At 37.3% G+C, this 23,478-nt stretch overlaps 1 protein-coding gene across 1 annotated transcript; it reads right to left on the minus strand.

The window, feature by feature from the left end:
* Positions 1–1,855: 1,855 nt before the first annotated feature.
* On the minus strand, positions 1,856–22,299 carry LOC127416367 (myotubularin-related protein 9-like). Its single transcript, XM_051655686.1, has 11 exons — positions 22,252–22,299; positions 21,565–21,770; positions 21,344–21,452; positions 21,079–21,204; positions 19,421–19,594; positions 19,113–19,330; positions 15,045–15,206; positions 12,115–12,256; positions 11,729–11,949; positions 10,116–10,267; positions 1,856–3,474 (listed from the first exon to the last, which is right to left on the minus strand). Exons 2-11 carry the CDS (start codon positions 21,744–21,746, stop codon positions 3,311–3,313), a joined length of 1,650 nt encoding a protein of 549 aa, XP_051511646.1. The 5' UTR covers positions 21,747–21,770; positions 22,252–22,299; the 3' UTR covers positions 1,856–3,310.
* Between the last annotated feature and the right edge of the window lie 1,179 nt (positions 22,300–23,478).

The following is a 23,478-nucleotide window of genomic DNA, read 5'->3' on the forward strand; positions in this document are numbered from 1 at the left end:
TCCAAATTGGGTGAAAAAAAAAAAGGAGGGAAAAATCAAAAAACATAGCAGCCACCATGTGAGGGTGACTCACCTTATGTAGCATAAAGTAGCTTTTTCAAGGTCAATGATTTTACTGGAATGGAGTTCTCATCTCATGTAAATGCTGGTCATTCTAAACATTTTGTATTTTTTTTTTGTGTTGGCAAGGCTTAAAATCACGTCATTTACATGATTCACAAATGTAAGCTGTAGTGATGAGCACTGGCCCGATAGGGAAAATGACATGTCTTTCCATGTGCTATTCGTATTGTTGAGTCCTGATTCAGAAGAAAATATCTGCAAATTAAAAATTTGTGATTAATAAAGATGAACTACAACAAAGTATGAGATTATACATGATTATTTGAATCTATCGACACCCCAAAAAAGTGTATTGCTCCTTTAGTACAATCTTCAAACCTTAGAGATAGCTTTGACACCAAAACAAAAGAGGCTGGATCTAAGAGGGGGCATTGCCCCCTAAATTTTTTACATCTCCCCCCGAACCTTCTGATGCCCCCAGGACCAATGCCGAAACACAATCAAGGGGGACCAAGCAAATCAAAATTATCAAAGAGGAGCACCCCTCGATCTGACAAAGATCAAAGACCCCTCCCCCCACAAAGATCACATTCTAGTACCGCCCCTGCTGTTCAGCACAAAATAGCCTTTGATATTGTGTGCTATTTTTTGCCAGTGTTGGAAGGTAAATCAGAGCTACTGCAGGTTATGGTCTGTCACATGCCATCAATATAACAAAGCCTTCCTGTGATGCTTTAAGGCCATTTCCAGTACTCATGACAGCCTCCTCTAAAGTCAATTGATCTTTACCCTGAAAATCTCTTTAAAACTCAATTCCATCACTCCAGGTGTATTTATGAGGCTTCTCAATCCAAGAGATCAATGCTATGATAGATGTCAGATGTGTGCAGGTTATGGCAGATGAAGGACAAATCCCTCGTTGTCAACACAGTTTAAAAAAATCATTCCCCATAAAACAAAATGGTGATTAAGTAACTCAAAGTGACACACTTTACATGATGTGTTTGCCTGAGGGGTTACTACAGGTGTACTCCTGTCTCTGTGAATGTAACAAGTGGTACTCTGAAGTACTGCAATATGTCAATTAGACAGTCTTTACATAAAAGTAGGAATACAATCTGCTTGGGTCCACTCCACACATTATTTCCAGAAATAGGTGTGAGGAAATCAGCACTGATCATCACCCTGAAGTGCGTGACTGTCACTTGGCTTGTGCATATCAATATAGTGACGGAGACATGGTCACGTGGGAGGTCCTGTGTGGGGGGATATGAAACTTGAGTACATGGTACGTGGTACCAGAGTGGTACGTGTGTTTGGCCCATTCCCCGAGGAAATAATGCATGCTCCTAATAATGGGCTGGAAAAACACACGTTTATAAAGGGAGTGGAGAGGTGATTTACACAGATTGCGTTTGTATACAGAGGCATGTAAAATATTAAATAATTTGCAAGTATGTTACTGTTAAGATATTATTTTTTAGCAATCAGTTTAATAAAATGCAAAGTAAAAATTTGCAGTTGCGTGTTAACATAAATGCAGCTCAATTAGTAAAGTCTAGACACTGTGTGAAGACATTGTTTCCTCATTGGTTTTTTTTCATCCTTGTAACACATTAGTTATAATTCTGTTATTTACCAATGGTAGTTAAACCTTATAATCATGTCATGCGGATAAGATTCAAATTAAAATCAAATGACTACTAGTAATTAACATTTATTACCATTTTGTTTTGGAACTGGGAAATGTATAAATAGTCATTTTCTCTATATGAAAACACACAAACTCAAGTACATTAAATGATCTTTTAATGCCCATAGAACATAACATACATCAGTTAAACATTTGATCAATATTACTTTTTGTAAAGCAAGACATGACACTGTATAAACTATTATTAGACAATTATACAAAGATAAATCTAATATAGGTCAGTAATGCTATTGAAGTGCCATCAATTAATAACCAATGTGTGGGTAACCTACACATATACAGTACAATACAAAAACACCTGATAACAATGTCCAGTCTATACCCAGTATTAACATATCAAACATAAAGACGTTTCAACTGTACATGCAGCAGGGTGTACAAGATGGTAAGCAACCAATGGAATATTAAAGTAATATAAACTTTATAGGCTAAAGGAGTCACTGCACAATAGATTTAGAGCATATTTATGAATCAAAATGGACTTTGAAGACTTTAAGGGCACATTGAGCATAAACTGTATATTAACTGATTTGCATACATATTATTAAGTATGAAATGATTAGCATTAGTTTACAGATATGTTTTTGGAGCAAGCAGCTCCCATCTATGTGATCATGCAGTTTTTGAAACATTTCACCCCTAGTGAAATGGACAGAGTGAAATGCTTTTTTGCTGAACGGAAATTGTAATAATCCCAGTGGGCTTTATTTTTAGACGTTTCCAAACTACTGCTTTGTGTATCCTAACAAAGATCTTCATATTCACCAAATATGGAACATTATTTAAAATTTTTACTGACCAACACAAATATGCAGTGAAGCTTGTTTAACAATATTCTAAATACCTTTACTCTAAAGAAATATGAATATTACCTGTGCACAAAAAGATCTTACGTGTTTAAAACTAACCGGGACAATCTCTTAATCTTGTGGCCAATACCTATTTATGCAAGATCTAAAACACTAGTGAGAATTTCCAGCATCCCATAGTCATTGCCAAATTCTTTCCCTTTTAAAACAGCTATTGTTTACTAGAAATATTGTCTATTGCACTTTGTGGCACAGAATTTAAAATAAACTATGGCACATTGGCAGTCCCTTGTCTCTGAGAATGTGTAAACTACAACACACATTTTTCAATAAAGTTTCTAGTGAAATGACATCCCCATAATTACCACAACTTCCTAAGCCAATCAGTTCAGAGTGTTTTACTTTAGCAAGCAATAAGGACAAGTGTGGCATTGACATAGTGTTTTGAGTGCGAGAACAAATGCACTAATCATATACTAATAGAGAAGCAGATCTAGTAGCAATATCGTAGTTGGAGATTAATTAAATATGTGATGTTAACACGAATAAAGTTGAGCAATATGAGTATTTACAAAAATCCTTGTTCTGAGAAAGGGAAAGCACAGTCAGATATGTGTGTGTGTGTGTGTGTGGGGGGGGGGAGTATGTTTGTGAAACATGACTCATGACAAATCAGAAGTGTATCACTCTGTTGAAATCTCTCAGTATGCTGGACTGGCATGTTTTACGGAGTTTGCAGTGGGCTGTCCTCTGTCTCCAGCTGGGCCAGCTGTCTCCGAAGACTGTTTACTTTGTTCTGCAGCTCCTTATTGTACTCTATTATATGAACCATCTCCTGATAAGCCTCATCCAAACATTTTGTGGAGCGATTCCAGCGTAGGAACACCCCTACAGAGAAAAGAACACAAATTCACATGGGAATGTTCAGCATCCAATCTAAATATGTCACCAGCTCTCCACACGGTGCCAGAGAAGATGTGTTGTCATCCAGTGTTCTTGTGCCATTGATCAATGACCTTTCCTGTTGTGACTGGAAAGTTGTCAGGAATAAAAAAACAAACCTATGTCAGGTTGCGTCAACCCTGCGTGAAAGATGTAAATATAGTGCCTTGCAAGACAGGTATCATATATAATAATGACAAAAGGCCAAACAAACAGATGTGAGCAGGCCATATGTTGATATCCAGTCTTTATACCAAGCACTTAATCCAACATGATCATACAGGAAATCAACATGCTGCTTCCGAAAGTTTGTGCACTCTGAAACCAACCCCATTAAGCTGAATTACTGACAAGCGCCATTCACATCAGACATTTATGCATCAATTCATGCATCAACACATTACCCTCCAGCTCTACTCATAGCACATTGCACGAGCAACCTCCGAGACCCAGTGGGAACAAGGAAATAATCACGTTCACAAACAATGATGAGCTTGATTTGGAGGTTGCATTTTCACTCTAAAGTTATTGTGGAGGTGAGGGCGTGGTCGAGCACCCGTCTGGGGAGAGAGAAAGTGATAAGGACATCCACCTGAGATGAATTGTGACTAATTACCATTTCCATGTTCACAGTGAGAGTCAGGGGAGATAAAAGATGGCCCAGTCCACCGAAACAGAGAGAGAGCCCAGCTGAGAAGCTGCATGTTTGTTGGCCGCTGCCGTTATTCTTTCATACTGAAGTACCTTGAGTTTGTGTGCATGTGAAGCTGTACCGTTGCGCTGTAAAGTGAACGAGTTTTGGAGTTTAATAAAAGACATTCCTGTGTGGGAATCGCCATCTTCCGCTTCCTCCTTTTGATCCAAATACGAACATCTGTTACAGTTACATTTTTAGTCCACTGACATTTAGATTTAGGGTTTGGGTTAGGAGTAGGGTTAATAAAATATACATTCCTGTTGACTGTACATCTTTTACAAATAAAATTTGCTTTTGTTGCCACTCTGTGGACATTTCACTGAAAACTGGGGCTCACACGTGCCCATACGTTCAACAACATTTCCAGCTTCGGACACACTGAGGGACAGTGGTCTGAATTTCGGTAAACACAGACCGATTTCAGCAGCAAAACATTTTCTACCAACTGTTGCTGAATTCACAGCGTTACAAGTCTGATTTAATCGTAACTGGTGATTCATGACTATTTTGCAAAACCCTGCAGTACCTTAAAGACTTGAAAGAGTTTTGTGCCTTTTAGTCCATGTCTGTTAGTTTTGAGGTCTTCTATTAGTGTACAGCTAAAAGTCGGCAAAACTAAGTTTTAGCAGATTTAAATACTTAAATATTTACATACTGAAAAAATTTTCTTCTGGGAAAACAGACAAAAAATATGAATGACTCATCTTGCACTCAAGCATTTAAAATGTTTTGTCCATTAAAACATTCCCTAGAATGAGAATGTCCCTCTCCCTAATACTACCCATCACAGATTAAACCCCAAAGTATACTTCGATTTTGATGCGAATGCAAGCCTGTCTAAATATACTTAATTTGATGGTGTGCACATACACAGGCGGTTGGCGCATGCACGCTACGACTGTACGAGACACCAGAATATTTCTCTTCAGGAGTTTAGACCAGAGTTATACAAATCCAGGTATCTCTAGACTTCCTCACACATGCGTCCTTGACGTGCACATCCACTGTTGACTTTTTACCTTCGTCTCCTGTTGTTTACCAGCGATTACATCTTCTAGTGCATCTTCGTGACAACAAAGGCTCAAATAAATGTTGCCACTTTTTGGACCCACTAATTAGTGCAAATAATTCCAGGCATATGCGCAGTCTGCACATTCAAAGACGCATGGTTAGAAAAATCAGGCTACTTGCGTTCAGTGCTCAAGCACTCTGCTGATGACGAGAATTGTGTCACTTGTCCTGTACGCTAACACTCAGCGTTTGACCGAAGTATTCTTTGGGCTTAACAATAGCAAGTAGCAAATCACTGTTGAAGGCTGTGACATAAACTAGAGGTTAGAGTGCAACAGTGCCCACCAACCTTTTCAGCCATCTTGGTTCCAGAAGTATTTTTCCCATAATTAGTTTTTCTCCATAGGAATTTCATAAGGTACTTCATAAAAGACTTCTAAGCCATGAACCAAACCAACCAATTCCGAGGTGAATCAAAACATTAGAAACTTTGATTTGGAACAAAAAAAGTATCGAGTTAAAACTATTGATTTGAAGTTGCTGAATATAGGTATAGAATCAATGCATTTTATGTTTATTGAAAAATATTCAGATATATACAAATATATATCCAGTCTGACAGTTTAGGGAGACCAAGTAGCAGAGTGTCATAGAAGTGCATGGCGCTTCATCTGTTTGATAATGGATTGTGCAGTTCTTCGCCAGGAATTCTGAAGTGGAAATAACGTGGCCTGATGTCTTCAGCAGAAGCATATACCATTGATTAGCAACCTGGGAGCTCACGGTAGGTCTGTCATAAAAGGTTTATAAGTTACCATTAATCATCAATTCCCCTATGGAACAAATGAATGGGATTTTTACTTCTGGAACCAGACTATTGAGCTCTATTGGCCATTAAAAAAAGCCTTTTGATATGTTCCGCCCAAATGTTCGTTTCAACAGGAAATAGCACATTGAATAGAAAACTATAGATGAATAGTATGCCTGGAATCTGGAACCTGGAATCTGTTACTTAACACACATACAGCTGACTGTTTCCAATATTAACATGGCATTCTGGTCAATACTCATCCAACTGTGAAATTAACACTAGATTGGTTGTTTCGCCAAGGACTTTTACACTTCAATTCCTTGTGCATGTTTTCCTTTTGAGTAGTCAACCCTCCTCCTACAAACCACCAGGTAGACATGTGTTACTTGCAATTAAACTGTAATGCAGACTGCTTTTGCTTCTACACAAACCCAACCTTCTGCAATATGCTGTGGAAATGTACACTAAAGTTTGGACACACTTATTTATGTTTCTCTTAGGCTTGATCTGAAGGCTAACACTTAAATGCTTGAAATTAGACAATTAGACAAATATAAACTGTATTTTTTTAATGGACAAGTTGGACCAGATAGTGAAGGACAAGCAGCAAAAAAGTGCCCAGCATACCTGGGAACATAAAATTGATTGACAGAAAGTGTTCAGAGCTGTAATATAGGCAAAGGGTGGCTACTTTAAAGAAGCTAAAATATATGAGTTTTAAGTTGTTGTTGTTTTTTTTTTTTTTTTATGCCTACATAAATAACATTCTTCCATTTTTGTTATTTCAGAGTTTTGATGACTTTCCTGTAAATACAAAGTAAGGTAAACAGTAATAATAAAGAATAAATAAAGTGTCCAAACTTTTGACTGTTTGCTGAAAGGTCTAAACATACACTATCTGTGAGTTCTTTGAGAGCTGCTCATGTGACTGAAAGTGAACCCCAATGGCATTAAGCTCAGTGTCTGCTTGGCTGCTTTGACTGAAAGAGTAGCTTTCACTGCGCCCTTTAGAATAGAGGCATGACAAGCTCCAGAGGTGAGACTAAAAAAAATTAATGACACTGAGGTCATAGGGGTTAAACATTTGCCACACCTGCTAATTCCACATGACTTTAATCTGTATTGCACTGAAAGACTTACTACAATAATTCCAAACCTTTAACTTACCAAAGGTTTACTATGATTTAATTACTTGACTTTGGGAGCCAACTCTTGTTCAAGTGTCATGGACATTAAAGGGATAGTTCACCCAAAAATGAAAATTCTCTCAGCATTTACTCACCCTCATGCCATCCCAGATGTGTATAACTTTCTTTCTTCTGCAGAACACAAATCATGATTTTTAGAAGAATATTTCAGCTCTGTAGGTCCTTACAATGCAAATGAATGGGTGCCAAACTTTTGGAGCACCAAAAATCACATAAGTCAGCATAAAAGTAATCCATAAGACTCCAATGATTAAAACAATATCTTCTCAAGTGATATGATAGGTGTGGGTGAGAAACAGATCAATATTTTGCTTGAAATTCTTCTCCCTGCCCAGTAGGGGGAGGTAAGCACGAAGAATGTGAATCACCAAAAACACAAGAAGAAGAATGTAAAAGTGATCTGTTTCTCACCAACACACAGCTTATCGATTCTGAAGATATTGTTTTAACCACTGGAGTCTTATGGACAGGGTTGGGGAGTAACGGAATACATGTAACGGGATTTCGTATTTAAAATACAAAATATAAGTAACTGTATTCCACTAAAGTTACAATTTAAATAATTGGTAATTAGAATACAGTTACATTCAAAAAGTATTTTGATTACTGAAGAGATTACTTTGCATTTTATTGTCATTTGTTTCATTTAATATGTTACCAGGCACGATCATATTTTTTTATCAAGAAAATTCACGCTGGATCATAATTTCTTTCATATATTTTCATAATTTCTTCATGCTTGAAAATCATATTCTTGATCATAATTTTTGTATTGTTTTCCTGTAAAAATATCTAAAAATCCTTAAAACAAGATCAATCTGATTTATCTTGTTTTAGAAACAGCACTGCATAAGATATTTAAGTGTTTCAGAGAATGTATTTTTAACATCTGTATTTTGTCTTACTGTACTGGCAGAGTTTTTATAGTCAAAACAAGTGAAAAAATCTACCAGTGCTGAAGAAGTAATCCAAAGTATTTAGAATACGTTACTGACCTTGAGTAATCTAACAGAATACGTTACAAATTACATTTTACAGCATGTATTCTGTAATCTGTAGTGGAATACATTTCAAAAGTAACCCTCCAAACACTGCTTATGGATTACTTTTATGCTGATTTATGTGAGTTTAAAAATGTTGGCACCCATTCACTTGCATTGTATGGACCAAAAGAGCAGAGATATTCTTCTAAAAATCTTCATTTGTGCAGAAGAAAGAAAGTGATACACATCTGGGATGGCATAAGGGTGAGTAAATGATGAATTTTAATTTTTGGGTGAACTATTCCTTTAAAGTTGCATCGCTTTTTTAAAGCTCTTTGCAATGTCATTGTATCCTAAACATGACAAGGAGGGGCAGTTTTCCTGAAATGTATTATAAATTCAACATACCCAAAAGGATTATCAATGGAAATTAACTGAGAAATAGAATAGCTTTGTCTAATCTATGTCTGGAAAGTCACCCCATGTGCTACATTCCTCCATCTTGGTTGCCATACAAACACTCTAAGATAAATTTGCTTTAGAAAATTGACAGGCTTATCTCAAGACAGGCTTATCTCTTATCTGTTTGTACTGGCAGCAGAGTATTGGGATAATTCCATTAATAAAATATGGACTCATTATATAAAAATGCCAATGCTTAGTCCAGCTTGTGTTAACAAATGTAGACGAGTATAAATTATATTGTATGAATGTAACAATTTCTTAAAAAAAAAAAAAAAAAAAAAAAGGAAAAGAAATATATTTTTTAATGGATGAGTTGGAACAGATAGTGAAGGAAAGTAGCCAATAAGAGCCCAGCATACACAGGAGCTCATTTGATACTGTTGGAACAGCAGAGATGGGCCACTTTTATTTCAAATGAATGGGAGAAATTGGAACGCCCAACCAAGAAGCTCGAAGCGCCTAACGGTCAATGGATGTAGAAAGGAAGTCCCACCTTTCAGATAAAAGAGCCAATCACCTTTTAGTTACAGACATCGCCCGTCAATCAACTTGAGAGCTCGCATGCGCATTAGCAATACAAGCTGGGGAAAATTGCATTTTTTAGCATAATATGAGGTTAAGAAGCACTGTTTATGATTCCAGTATTGTCAAATTTTATTGCTGATTTGAAATTTGTTCTTTAATCATAATCTTGACCAACCATTTTCGAGATTTAGGTCTTTACCCATTCAAGTAGATAGGAACTGCACTGTCATGACTGGAAAGTGTTCCCGAGAGCATTCCAAAGATGGCCGACAGTGGACTGACTTGCTAGAAAGACTTTGTCGAGGTGCATATGAAGTTGATTGAGAGAATGCCAAGTAAAAAGTATACAAAACTATAATCTATCATTACCATACTTCCATTTGCATCATTTCATACTTTTTCTATTATTTTAAAATGTGGAAAATAGTAGTAATAATAATAACAACGAACAAGTAGGTGTGTCCAAACTTTTGAATTGTATTGTTTGTCACTGATGCACAATATATCAATAGGTCCAGAGAAAATGGTCTTTAAGCATATATTCTTTAAGCATCTCGCTCCTCTGAAGAGGCACTGCAGGAATGCAGATACAGCAGGAGGCATTACACAACTAAACAATACACAACTGCCCCCTACAGGTTAACTGATTAAACACATGATAATCATTTTCATAAGAAATGTACATGGCTTTACCATGTAAAAACCATAATATATATATATATATATATATATATATATATATATATATATATATATATATATATATATATATATATATATATTCATAATATTAGGAGGAGGACATGCAGAAACAGAAACCAGAATATCAGGGAGATGAAAAAAGACATTACAGAACAGTCACCGTGCGGGAGACCGACATTACTCACCCTCCCACAGCAGCAGGCTCTGAGGGGCAACAGACGGCCATATCACCAGGTTATTGGGCTCATAAAGTGGGTTGAGAAACCGCTCTAGCTCCTGAGGTCTGTTCACCCAAGACCACAGAGACACGGTTTTCTGAGACAACTGCAGCTTCACTCTGAAACATTGTACAGAGTTTAGAAGTTTACATTTTCATGCAAGCTTTTCGGTAAAGCCTAAGCCTTCAAATTATATTACTCAAGCTTATTTCCAAAGTTCTTACTAATTTTGAGCTCATGAATGTTAAATATAAAGAATTCAGTGCTTATGAGTTATTGCATATTAAAAAATAAACATACAGTACTCGGACCACAAACACAGGAAAGCGAATCAAAATGAAACCTTTTTCTTGGGTCTAAAGGTCAGATTTATGACATCACACCACTACATGTTGCATTATTTTCAGTAAATGACTGTGCCGATTCCAGAAATAATACTTGTTTGTCCAACTGGTCAAAAACATTTCGCCAGTCATTTATAAGAAATCTTCTTCAGAAGTAGGGTCAATTGAATAAAAAGTTTAATCAAATTAATTACACGATATGCCGATTAATTAATCGAATTATAATATAATATTTGCTGAGAAAGGCCCTCAAATAACAATTATAATTAAATATAGTTTTATTTAATTATAAATATAATATCTATATTAAATAAAATAATACAGATCATTTTTGTGGCAGACGAGTAAAGCATAGATAATACAAAAAGTGGCTTTAGAAGGCAATATATTGTTTATTTCCATAATATTGAACATAATGGCTAGCCAATTTGCAGCTGAATTCAGCAATCTGTCCGAAATAGATTTATTAAGGCCTTGTCTAAGGACACACCGATGCACACATGCGTCAGACCCGCTTTTGGAGGGTTTCATAAACAACGTGTTTTTAGGTCGCTGTGCAAAGTTAAAGACTTGTGCTGTCACTAGTGTGTGAAGCAAGCCTGAGTGTTTGTTGTTGTTTGTACAGCTGCATGTTGCCTATACAGCTGGAGTTTTGCTTACTGTTCCATGCTGAAAACAGGTGGTACTTCATGCTTGAATTGCTCAGTTCGTAGGAATATTCCCTGGCCTATTACAGTAGATTCCGGGGACATGATTAATTGCATTGATTTTTTTATATTATTTATCACACTAAATTAACACGTTAAATTAACAGCCCCCCACAGAAGTGACAACTACATATGGGTCAGAGCTAGCTACAAGCTGATAGTCTGCTGACACAGGAGTGTTGACTGAAGAGATCATGACCTCTGCCCATGACTGTATCTTTCCATAGAGTAAAATTTTCAGTCTACCATGAACCAACTGCAATGTTTTATACAATTTACATGCAGGTGTCAAGTTGAATCTGTGTTGGCTGGTTAGAATTCAGGTGACGTATTAGATTGGGCTGAAATAAACTGCAACACACTTTCACTAGAAGGTAATATATGTAATTAAGGAGAAGATACTTTGCTACATCAGTTTTCTTTTAGAAAATGATGTAATAAAGGAAATTAGACATTATTTGAGAATCTGTAAATAGACATCGTGCTAGCACTGTGTAGGAAGCTGACAGTGAAGGAGGGGAATGCTAACCTCTCGGCCACACTGTTTCCAAGGAAAGTGCCAAACTGTGAGGCATAGGCGTGCTCAAAGAGCATGACCAGGAAGTTCTCATTGAACTGGAAGGAGCATGGGAACTGCCGCAGAATCTGCCACACACAGTCCAGGAAGAGCAGGAACACAGGCGCTTCATTGCGTGGCTTCCCGTTGGAGTGTGCAGACTGAGCACAGCGTTGCTGGAACGGGTGACCTGCCTGGAGGTAAAGGTTACTGGTTCGTAGGTCATCACTCATTTTACTTAGAAATATTGAAAGTCATGTGTTGTGTTCATTTTGTTGAAATAAACCAAAAATCAGACTTGACAGCACTGATTTTCCCAGGCCCCTCGGAGACAGAGTTTTCCGGATAACCTCTCTTACCTGTAACCACTCTCGTTCAATCAGAGCCTCAAAGCCACGGATGGTTCTGCACGCTGGATCGAGGATGATCTGAGCCAGGGAGGTCACCTGCAGTGTGGAATCTGTGCCCTCTGTGCCATGAACCAACACTGAAGCTCCTTCCCTACAAAAAAACACATTATAAAGAGACTAAAATTGTAAATAGCAGCAAGGAAAACAAAAAAGCAACAACATACTTTCAAAGTTTAAAGGGATAGTTCACCCAAATCATTTACTCACCCACATGCCATCCCAGATGTGTATGGCTTTCTTTCTTCTGCAGAACACAAATGAAGATTTTTAGAAGAATATTTCAGCTTTGTAGGCCCTCACAATGCAAGTGAATGGGTACCACAGTTTTAAAGCTCCAAAAGCATATAAAGGCATCATAAAAGTAATCCATGCGACTCCAGTGGTTAAATCCATATCTTCAGAAGCGATATGATAGATGTGGGTGAGAAACTATCAATCTTCTTTTTTTTTTACAATCAATCTTCACTTTCAGTTTCACGTTCTGTTGTTTTTGGCCATTCGCATTCTTCGTGCATATCGACTCCTACTGGACAGGGAGGAGAATTTATAGTAAAAAAGGTCAAAATATTGATCTGTTTCTCACCCACACCTATCATATCACTTCTGAAGACATGGATTTAACAACTGGAGTGGTATGGATTACTTTTATGCCGCCTTTATGCGCTTTTTGGAGCTTCAAAGTTTTGGTCACCATTCACTTGCATTGTATGGACCTATGGAGAAATATTCTTCTAAAAATCTTCATTTGTGTTCTGAAGAGAAGAAAGAAAGTCAAACACATCTGGGATGGCATGAGGGTGAGTAAATTATGAGAGAATTAAAATTTTTGTGTGAACTGTCCCTTTAATGGTTATGTGTGCAGTTTAATAAATGTGAAAATACATTTTCATACAAGAAGCCATTTAAAGGTTGACTTCATACAATTTTTGTTTTTTTATCTTTTTCGCATTCTTCATTTCAGCAGTCTGACATGTAAACTTCTGGCTCAACCACTGGCTTGAATTCTACCAGTTTAACAAACAAGGTAGGGAGGGAGGGGCAGTAGGAGCGTTTGAACACAAAAATTGTTGCAATTCTGTTTAGTGCCACTAGTGAGAAAATAAAACACTTTTCCTTCAAGAACATGTGCACTCGAATTAATTTTCAGAAATCCTTTCACAAATATTTACTCTAAGTTTATTCCCTTGAAGAGTAAAAGCTCTTACAAATAAGCTACTTAATCTTAAACAGAATCAAATCAGTGCTCTTGCATTATTGTATCTAAAAGAATAACTATTTAGTACTCAGAGATCAGAGACTATTGAGAAAAAATGTGAAAAAACATGTAGCGAAAAACCTGTCCTCTTTGGTTTAAAGATCAGATTTATGACATCACAAAAACACATGCCACATATTGCCAGTAAATGACTGTACAAATTCTGGACATTTTGAAATACTCATACCAGCCCATCTGGCACCAACAATCATCCATGCGATTATCTAATCAGCCAATCGTGTGGCGGCAGTGCAGTGCATAAAATCATGCAGATACGAGTCAGGAGCTTCAGTTAATGTTCACATCAACCTTCAGAATGGAGAAAAAATGTGATCTCAGTGATTTGGACCATGGCATGATTGTTGGTGCCAGACAGGCTGATTTGAGTATTTCTGTAACTGCTGATCTCCTGGGATTTTCACACACAACAGCCTCTATAATTTACACTAAATGGTGCCAAAAACAAAAAAACATCCAGTGAGCGGCAATTCTGTGGACGGAAATGCCCTTGTTGATGAGAGAGGTCAACAGAGAATGACCAGACTGGTTCAAACTGACAAAGTCTACGGCAAGTCAGATAACCGCTCTGTACAACTGTGGTGAGAAGAACAGCATCTCAGAATGCTATTCTGAGATGCGGGTTGGCGCAGTTTTGGCGGCATGAGTGGGACTGTGGTGATGGGGGCGTGGTCGTGTATCTGTCTGCGGGAGAGAGAGAGAGGTAAGGCTCGTCACCTGGGTTATCATTATCTCTAAAACCTGTTTCTTGTTGTAGTGATGGCGGAGAGAGACATAAAAAGGCACATGAGGCATCAGAGTGGCAGAGAGAGACTGTACCTGTGTATGCACGACAAGAAGCATTTACTCGTTTGTGTGTGTGACTACTTGGCCACTGAGTGCCCTTTTTGTTTAAGTTTTGTGAACGACGCTGAAGAGTAACAAAAAATACTCACGTTGACAGTTCACTGCCTCCTGACTCCTTTATTGCCCAGATAACGAACCTGCTACAGGGACCTACACAATATTAGGCAGGTGGTTTTAATGTTGTGGCTGATCGGAGTATGTATGTGTGTGTGTGTATGTGTATGTATATATATATATATATATATATACACATACACACTTTTTCAAATTTCCCTTCAGGGCGGCTATTTCCTTTTTGAAGCCACTCGTACTAATGGCACAGTGGTTGATTGACAGGTGAGGGGTAGCGCTTCACTGCTGTCCGGTATGCATCAGGATTAGCGTTTACACATCTTAATACCAGGTGTAAACGGGGTCTTTATGAACTTGCACTCTAACACACAGGAATTAATCCACACACGCCCAGTACTACAAATGTGATAATGAACTGTGTGCCAAAATCAGCATTTAAAACGGTATGAACACGATGCTGATTACAGCATGACAACAGCAACAATTATCACCACAGCGAGCTTTGCAACAAATGTGGTGAGACACAGGGTTACAACAGCTTTTGTAATTAACTTAGAATAGGGCTCAAAGAGGGAAAACAGTAACTAACAGTTGTACAATATGGCATGATATGCAGCCATGCTAAGTATTTGTCTATAGGTTAGTGTGTCTGTGTGTGAGTGAAAGAGTCCAAGAACAACAGATATACCTATCAATGCACTGTGCAGCCAGGCAAGCAGTGGTGAGGATTTCCTTAACATGACTCTGCCAGTTGGAGGCCTCTAGTTTACTGAGCCAGCGGTCCATGCTGTGAGATTGATCATTGCATGCCTCCACCAGCTTTATTAGACTCTCCTGCAGAACGCTGGACCTGTGAGAGAACAGGTGTTAGATTATAGACAAGAGTTATGGAACTCCTTTGTGCAACCCATGTTTGTTTGCTTACACATTTTATGCCTCAGTACAAGGCCAAATCAGCATTACTTGAAGCTGCAGTGGATGTGTTCTCACGTAGGCCTAAAATAATTTAAATATACTCTTTCCTTGTTAAATTTTTTTTTACCACTAAACAAATAAACCTGCTTGAAGTTGGCCCCCCACCCAACGCAAAACGTCTGCAAAATAGTCTCAATCGTTTGTGCTCCATTTGAGCTGGTTTGTGCTGTAAAAATTTTCGTTTGTGCTGCTTCGGTTTTTTAGATATTAAAATAATATTTATAGGTCATTCTGAGGTCACTCAGCCCCCCACAAGCTCCAAATTCACCCCAAATAGTCTCGTTTGTTTGTGCTGGTTTGTGCCGGTAAAAGTTTCGTTTGTGCTGCTTCGTTTTTTTAAAACATTAGACATTGAATTATAGGCGATGACGTCACCAGCCCCCTCCCACATGCTCTAAATTCACCCAAAATAGTCTCAATTGTTTGTGCTGTAAAATTTTTTTGTTTGTGCTGCATCGGTTTTTTAGATATTAAAATATATTTATAGGTCATTCTGAGGTCACTCAGCCCCCCACAAGCTCCAAATTCACCCCAAATAGTCTCGTTTGTTTGTGCTTCGTTTGTGCTGGTTTGTGCCGGTAAAAGTTTCGTTTGTGCTGCTTCGGTTTTTAAAGTATTAGACATTGAATTATAGGCGATGACGTCACCAGCCCCCCCACATGCTCCAAATTCACCCAAAATAAGCTCAATCGTTTGTGCTTCGTTTGTGCTGGTTTGTGCCAGTAAAAGTTTAGTTTGTGCTGCTTCGGTTTTTTAAATATTAGACATTGAATTGTCTATGTATTATAATAAAATAAAATAATACATAATATACTATATATATATATATATATATATATATAAATGTTTTCAATTGATAATAATAATGAATGTTTCTTGAGCAGCAAATCAGCATATTAGAATGATTTCTGAAGGATCGTGTGACACTGAAGACAGAAGTAATGATGCTGAAAATTCAGCTTTGATCACAGGAATAAATTACAGTTTACTATATATTCAGATAGAAAACAACTGTTTTACATTGGAATAATATTTCACAATATTACTGTTTTACTGTATTTTTGATCAAATAAATGCAGCCTTGGTGAGCAGAAGAGACTTCTTTCAGAAACATTAAAAAATCTTGTTTTCAAACTTTTGACTAGTACTATATATACACACACACACACACACATATATACACATACATATATATATACATATGTATGTGTGTGTGTGTGTGTGTGTGTGTGTGTGTGTGTGTGTGTGTGTGGAAACTCGTGACTCAATGAATTAAGAATGAAGCCAAAATGATTTTACTTTTGAAATTTAATTACTGTGTACTATCGAACATCAATTAACACAAATAATGGACCTTTAAAAACTTAAACTTAAAAACATGTGATGATTTATCACATGTGTCCAGATGCCAGGCTTAAAATTGTGTATTCCCTTTTTTGTGTTTTAGAGAACTTGTTGTTGTATTTAACCATTTCAGGCATGAATTCAATCCATTTCTGAAATGGAACTTCAAGATCAAAAGTCCAGCAATCTTTTGGTCTGGGTGAAAGGGACCCTGTGTCATCACTACTGCCATTTGTTTCATGATCACATTAATCAGTAAACCATAAAGCAGTCCAGATGTTGTGTCTATTTAATTTAACAAAAGTGTATAGAGCCTTTGCAGTGATCTTGTTTTCTAGCTGCTTACTAAGCTCTGTCCAGATGCTCTGATAGGAGTATTTTGGACTATGGCCTCTTTAGATGAACACAGGACAGTGAAAATGGAATATCTGTCGACTGCTGGTTTCTTGGGCCTCTGGCATAAGCAAAACATAATTACCCACTTAAATAATCCTGACTCAAAAAATGTCATGTTCAGTATAAACTTGTTTTCATGTATTACTGTATTGGTCCGAATATAAGGATAATATAATATAGTAATAATATAAAAGGATAATATATCTTATATTAGGACCAATATGGTAATGTTGACCCCTAGATGAATAATGTATTCAAAAAACTAACATGGGTCACATGTGCAACTGTAATTAGCATATATTAGTATTAGCAATGAGTTTTCTGTTCAATAAACATCTTAGCTCTCTTGAATGTTGTACCATTATTCTTGCAGTTAACAAATAATATTGTAACTGACAGTGTTAAAACATTGTACTTACATTGGCCAGAAATTTGATTTAGTAACGACTTTTGTAGTTTGATTTATATCAACCTTTTCTCTACTAACTCTACACTAATTTCCACAAGAGCATCTTGAACAGAAGTGTCACTTGCGCCTAGTGATGGCAGTGAAGTGTAGCAGATGATACTCCATGTAAATAAAAAGTTCAATCTGGAAAGACCAGTGAATGAAGATAATTGTTTATTGAACAAATGATGTGATGATTACTCTTGACATAAAGTCTTCGGTAATTCGACTCTAAAGGTGTGTTCACATCGAGGAGATTTGCGCTTTTGTTCTCGTGCCCAGAGCTGAGCGAAAGTGAGTGACAGAAAAAGAGTCCAACAGACACCAGATGAATATTGAGCTGATGCTGTCTGAACACCAATAAGTTTTTAATAAACACCATAGTGACTACAAAAACATTGATAAGAAGGAGTGGTCTTCATCCAACATTTTGGTAAGAGATTGAAATGACAAACCTGAAATAAAATGCTCACTGCTCATAAATCGTACTGACTACACTCAAAACAAGAGAGATCTATTTTAGAAATATATAATGTAGTAGCCGAATATATAGTAATCAGAATGACCGAGACTGCTACTAACCTATATTTGATTTTTGTGACCATTAAGTGATCTATTTTATTCTGTCAGTATTGTATTCAATAAATATCAGCATTTATAATTCGCTTGTAATTCAATGTCTAATATTTAAAAAACCGAAGCAGCACAAATGAAACTTTTAACAGCACAAACCAGCACAAACGAAACTTTTAACAGCACAAACGAAGCACAAACAATTGAGACTATTTTGGGTGACTTTGGAGCATGTGGGGGGGCTGGTGACGTCATCGCCTATAATTCAGTGTCTAATATTTAAAAAACCGAAGCAGCACAAACGAAACTTTTAACAGCACAAACGAAACTTTTAACAGCACAAACGAAGCACAAACAATTGAGACTATTTTGGGTGAATTTGGAGCATGTGGGGGGCTGGTGACGTTATCGCCTATAATTCAATGTCTAATATTTAAAAAACCGAAGCAGCACAAACGAAACTTTTACCGGCACAAACCAGCACAAACGAAGCACAAACGATTAAGTCTATTTTGGGTGAATTTGGAGCATGTGGGGGGGGCTGAGTGACCTCAGAATGACCTATAAATATTATTTTAATATCTAAAAAACCGAAGCAGCACAAACGAAAATTTTTACAGCACAAACCAGCACAAATTGAGCACAAACGATTAAGACTATTTTGCCGACGTTTTGCGTTGGGTGGGGGGCCAACTTCACGCAGGTAACAAATAAATAGGAATTACTTTAATTTGTACACTCACATCACATGAAGACTCCAGTCATATCAGTAGCCTAATAGAAGTTATTTAATTATACATCACACCCATTATCAGAAACTTTTGCTCGCAGAATTAATAAATCATAGCTAAATGCGATTAGTGCATTTCTACAATGCCATAGGTAACCGAAAAATGCTTTTGAATGAGGCTCCATCATGCCACTATGTGTCAGTATAAGATCAATGTGACCACCATATTAATCGGTGCACCCAAGTGCAAACTAACAAGCACTGTCATAATTTATACATTGGGTACTTGCCTCTCGATAGCTTTATGGATCCTCCTCCACTGCGGGTAGTTGGCTTCCTGTTCAAATCCACCTCCGCGAGCTTTAGCCTGCTGTGCTACAGCTATCGTCCGGGTGTCAATGATGTAACCACGCTTCCCTGCGCAAAGCGTGGCGTTGATTAGTTTCTCGTCTTCTTTGCAGCGACGCCCATTGGTTCCTGTTAGTGGCTGCCCTGCTCGCATCATCACCTGTAGACAGTGGAGAGGACAGCGTGATAAGACCTGTATTAAATTAATCTCTATTAAACAGAGAAACATTTTCAAAAGTGCACTGCTAACCATGCCATTTTTCTTGTGGTAGTAACTGAGCACAGGGAAACGGCCACCATGACGGAAGGAAGCAGCTTTGCAGAGAGTTTCATCATCAATGTCTTTGGGCACGGTCAGCAGGGAGGGGTAGGAGGGGCACACGCTGAAGTTTTTATTTACCTCGCTCAGTCTCCATTCATCTGTCTGAGAGAGGACAGCAGAACTCAGTATCAACTTTTGCCTTAGTACATTAAAGGGATAGTTCACCCCAAAATGACAATTCTCTCTTCATTTACTCACCCTCATGCCATCCCAGATGTGCATGACTTTCTTTCTTCTGCTGAACTCAAACAGTGATTTTTAGAAGAATATCTCAGCTCTGTAGGTCCATACAATGCAAGTGAATGGTGACTAAATCTTTGACGCTTCAAAAAGCACATAAAGGCAGCATAAAAGTAATCCATACGATGGTTAAATCCATGTCTTCAGAAGTGATATGATAGGTGAAACTCATTCACATTTGGGATGGCGTGAAGCAGATTGTAATATTCTGAAGGTGTTTTATAGCACTTTGTGCCTCCCAGTTTTATCAAAAACTTGTAAGCGAAAGGTCAAAATGTAATACATTTCAAGAATAAAAAAGCTTGTAAAACTTTAAAGGTGCACTCAGTAATTTTTTCCCCATTAAATATGTTTTAGTCCTAATGAAATGAATAGTAATTTTGAAACATATGTATAAAACCATGACCACTCACATGAGATGAGGACTCTAGTCATATCAGTAACCTTATAAAATCTGTTTTATTCTACATGGGGCACGGGTGCCCTAATGGGGGATGCCATTTTAGAATCACATGACCAGCTGAATACTACCCACTTAATCTCAGTAACCGTCTTGTTATTGGGCACTTTAACTCTTGGATTAAATCAATCATGACTGACTGTAAATAGTGAATTTCTACAATGGCATCTGTAACTGAAAACTATTGATTTTGAATGATGCTGCATCCACACCACTAGGTGTCACTGTAAGTCCAAGATGACACAAGCAAAAAGTTACTGAGTGCACCTTTAAAGGTATAGTCCCCACAAAAAAGGTAATTCTCTCATCATGTACTCACTCTTACGCCATCTAGACTTGCATGACTTTATTTCTGCTGTGGAACAGAGATGAAGATATTTTGAAGGATATGTTATTTGTTTTTTTTCAATGTAAGTCAATGGGGTTCATAACGTTCAAGCTCCAAAAAGGTAGCAGAAAAGTAATACAATACATACAACTGGACTCCACTGACTTGTATTTTATGGACAAAAACAAATAATATGTCCTTCAAAATAGCTCAAAATGTCTTCCACACAAGAAACATCATACAAGTTTGAGACGGCATAAGGGCGAGTAAAATATTGAGCGTATTATCAATTGTTGGGTGAACTATCCCTTCAATCAATGTGTATTATTATAGAGTGTACTTCTGATTAGGGGTGACCAGGTTTAAAATGAGTTGATATTAGAAATACTAGATTTGTTTATATTAAAACTGGAAACTCAGAAAATGCAGTCCCAAATATTTGCTTTCTGGCTTCCACAGAGAACATTCTGAAATAATGAACAACGATACACTGAGAAATATCTTTACAACTTTTTAAAAACAAAGTGATAACCGAAATGTCCAAGGATGAAACAATACCATAGACTCCAGGTCTTTGAAAGTCTCCTCTTGGATGAACAACTGCCATCCATCCTCTATGACCTCAAACAGAGGCCGGTAAAAGAACGGATACATCAGAGAGACAGAGTCCAGCGTGGACAGAGCCTTAAAGATGAAAGTACATTAACACAAACTGATTAGCTGCAGACAGAGGCAAAGCTCATAATTATCAATCAGTCATTCAGGTTATCTTAGTCCATCTGTGATTATTCTGCTGCATGAGTGAGTATTAATGCAATCTCACCTCAACTGAGCTGGCAACATTAAGACATTCCTCCATGCCAGGTATGTCCAGCTGAATCACTCGCAGGTCTTTACACTTTACAATAATAGTTCCAAGTGACCCGATAAATCTGCAAACATTAGTGGTATAAATAGTTACACATTACATCACGAACCGTGACCCTTGGACAAGGAATCGCACAAGATTTATACTTTAAATGTTAACTAGCAGGTCAGTGGTACCTTTTCTCAATCGAGTCAATGTTGGCATGGAGCAGCCAGAGTTCTTCAGTGTTATCTTGGCGAGATGACAGGATGAGGTGATGTCCTGTTAGACACAGAGTTCCCTCCACAGTAGGCATGAAGGGCCGGTGCAAGACCACCCCGTCCACACGAGGGGTTTTAATCAGCTCAGCAAACTCCATTGTGCAAAGAGAGGTGCAAGAAACCTAAGAGAGTCAGTGAGACATAATTACTACAAAATATGAAACAGTGATAAATGCTGCAGCGATTTAGAGCAAAAACGGCATGTTATAAGGTTTGCTGTTGTTCATATGTCTTGCAGTGGTGGATTCCCCATCTGATGTAGTTTACAATAGAAGATGCAAGCAAAACACTCGCACGAATGAGACAAAAGCATCTTGACTTCAGTGAATATAACTATGAGAGATGCATGTCTAAAGAAACAGTTACTGTAACAGCATCAAGGTATTTGTCAAATGTATCTCGGTTCGCAGTTTCATAACATTGAAATATGTAAACAGACGCGTTGTCTAGCTTTGCAGCGCTTCGACGTGAAAACGTCAATATTGCTTTAATCGAAAACATGCACATAAAACCGCAGATGTAATCGGACCTGTACATAACACGATGTGCATTAAAACATGTACTTAGATAAGATTAACGCTGTAACAACAGCATTCCTCTTACCTGACACCTCTACTTCCTTGTCTTCCACTCCTTCAGTGGATTTCTCAACAGACCGCAGAGTAATTTGGAGCGATATCGCCACCTACTGGCTTGAGAGAAAACATGGAAAAATGACTAGAGGTGAGAGTAACACTGTTCTTACCACAACTAAAAATTAAGTCTGTAATTATACAATTACTTACGGAATTATTGAACTTATATAGTTATAATTATTATATAGAAGTCGGTATGCAGGTATTTACACTAGGTTTCTAAAATAGCTTGCTCAGAAAGACCGTGCTAGTGCTAGTAGGCCCAAACCATGCAAGCAATGTCTAATAGTTATTGAGAATAGCGAGGGATCTTAACCGGTCCACGAGCTAGACCAGTATAAACCAGCCATAAACCAATCTTCCACAAAAAATAAGTTGAACTTGTCCTATCTTTTTTTTTTTTTTTTTTAAAGCAAAGGTCTGGGTTAAAGTGAGGCACTTACAATGCAAGTCAATGGGGCCAATCCATATGTTAAAAATAATCACTGTTTCAAAAGTATAGCCAAAATATGTAAACAATATGTAAAAATGATTTTAGTGTGTTAAAATGGCTTACTAACCTTTTCTGTGTAACGATACATCCAATTTTACAACTTTGTTGCCATGACGCTGTAATGCCATAAACAACCGTAAAAAGGATGATTTAACACATTTACAGCTCACATAATACACGACTGTTAACAGAAGAATTCATGTAAGTGCTTTTATAAAATTATAAGCTTCACATTTCTGCCTGTAGGCCCTCCAAAAATTGACCCCATTCACTTCCATTGTAAGTGCCTCACTGTAACCTTGGTTTGTGCTCTTTTTAAAGGAGGAATGAGATTAAATAATGTTTTGTGGTAATCAGCATTATGCTACAAATGCTGTCGATTGATCTTAATTTGAATTGAACCTGGAATATACCTTTAACAGATTAAAAACAATAAATAAAACACACAAAAGTAAAATGAAGTAACTGAACAGATGAGATTAAGAATAAGTTGTGATGTCAAATAAAAAATGTGTTAAATGAATTAAATAGACAAAACTTGAAGTATGCTTGATTTTATATTTGTCTCCTTTGCTCTCTGTTCAAAAAAGAAAAAAAAGAAAAGAAAAAAGAAGACACCATTAAAAACACATTTAATTTTTCACCTAGATGCATGTTTGTTAGGCCTATTTAATAAGCAGGATCTATGTTTGGAGATGCTTG

The sequence above is a fragment of the Myxocyprinus asiaticus genome, chromosome 25 (assembly GCF_019703515.2).
Source record: "Myxocyprinus asiaticus isolate MX2 ecotype Aquarium Trade chromosome 25, UBuf_Myxa_2, whole genome shotgun sequence".
In the NCBI taxonomy this organism is placed as follows: Eukaryota; Metazoa; Chordata; class Actinopteri; order Cypriniformes; family Catostomidae; genus Myxocyprinus; species Myxocyprinus asiaticus.

What these genes read in the sequence shown, in the direction of transcription:
- LOC127416367 (XM_051655686.1), bottom strand. Translation starts at nt 21,746, where the DNA reads ATGGAGTTTGCTGAGCTGATTAAAACCCCTCGTGTGGACGGGGTGGTC. An exon ending in ACCACAAGAAAAATGGCATG is followed by an intron (nt 19,331 to 19,420) that starts GTTAGCAGTGCA and finishes CACTGTCTACAG; the next exon opens with GTGATGATGCGAGCAGGGCA. An exon ending in ATCCATAAAGCTATCGAGAG is followed by an intron (nt 15,207 to 19,112) that starts GCAAGTACCCAA and finishes GTTCTCTCACAG; the next exon opens with GTCCAGCGTTCTGCAGGAGA.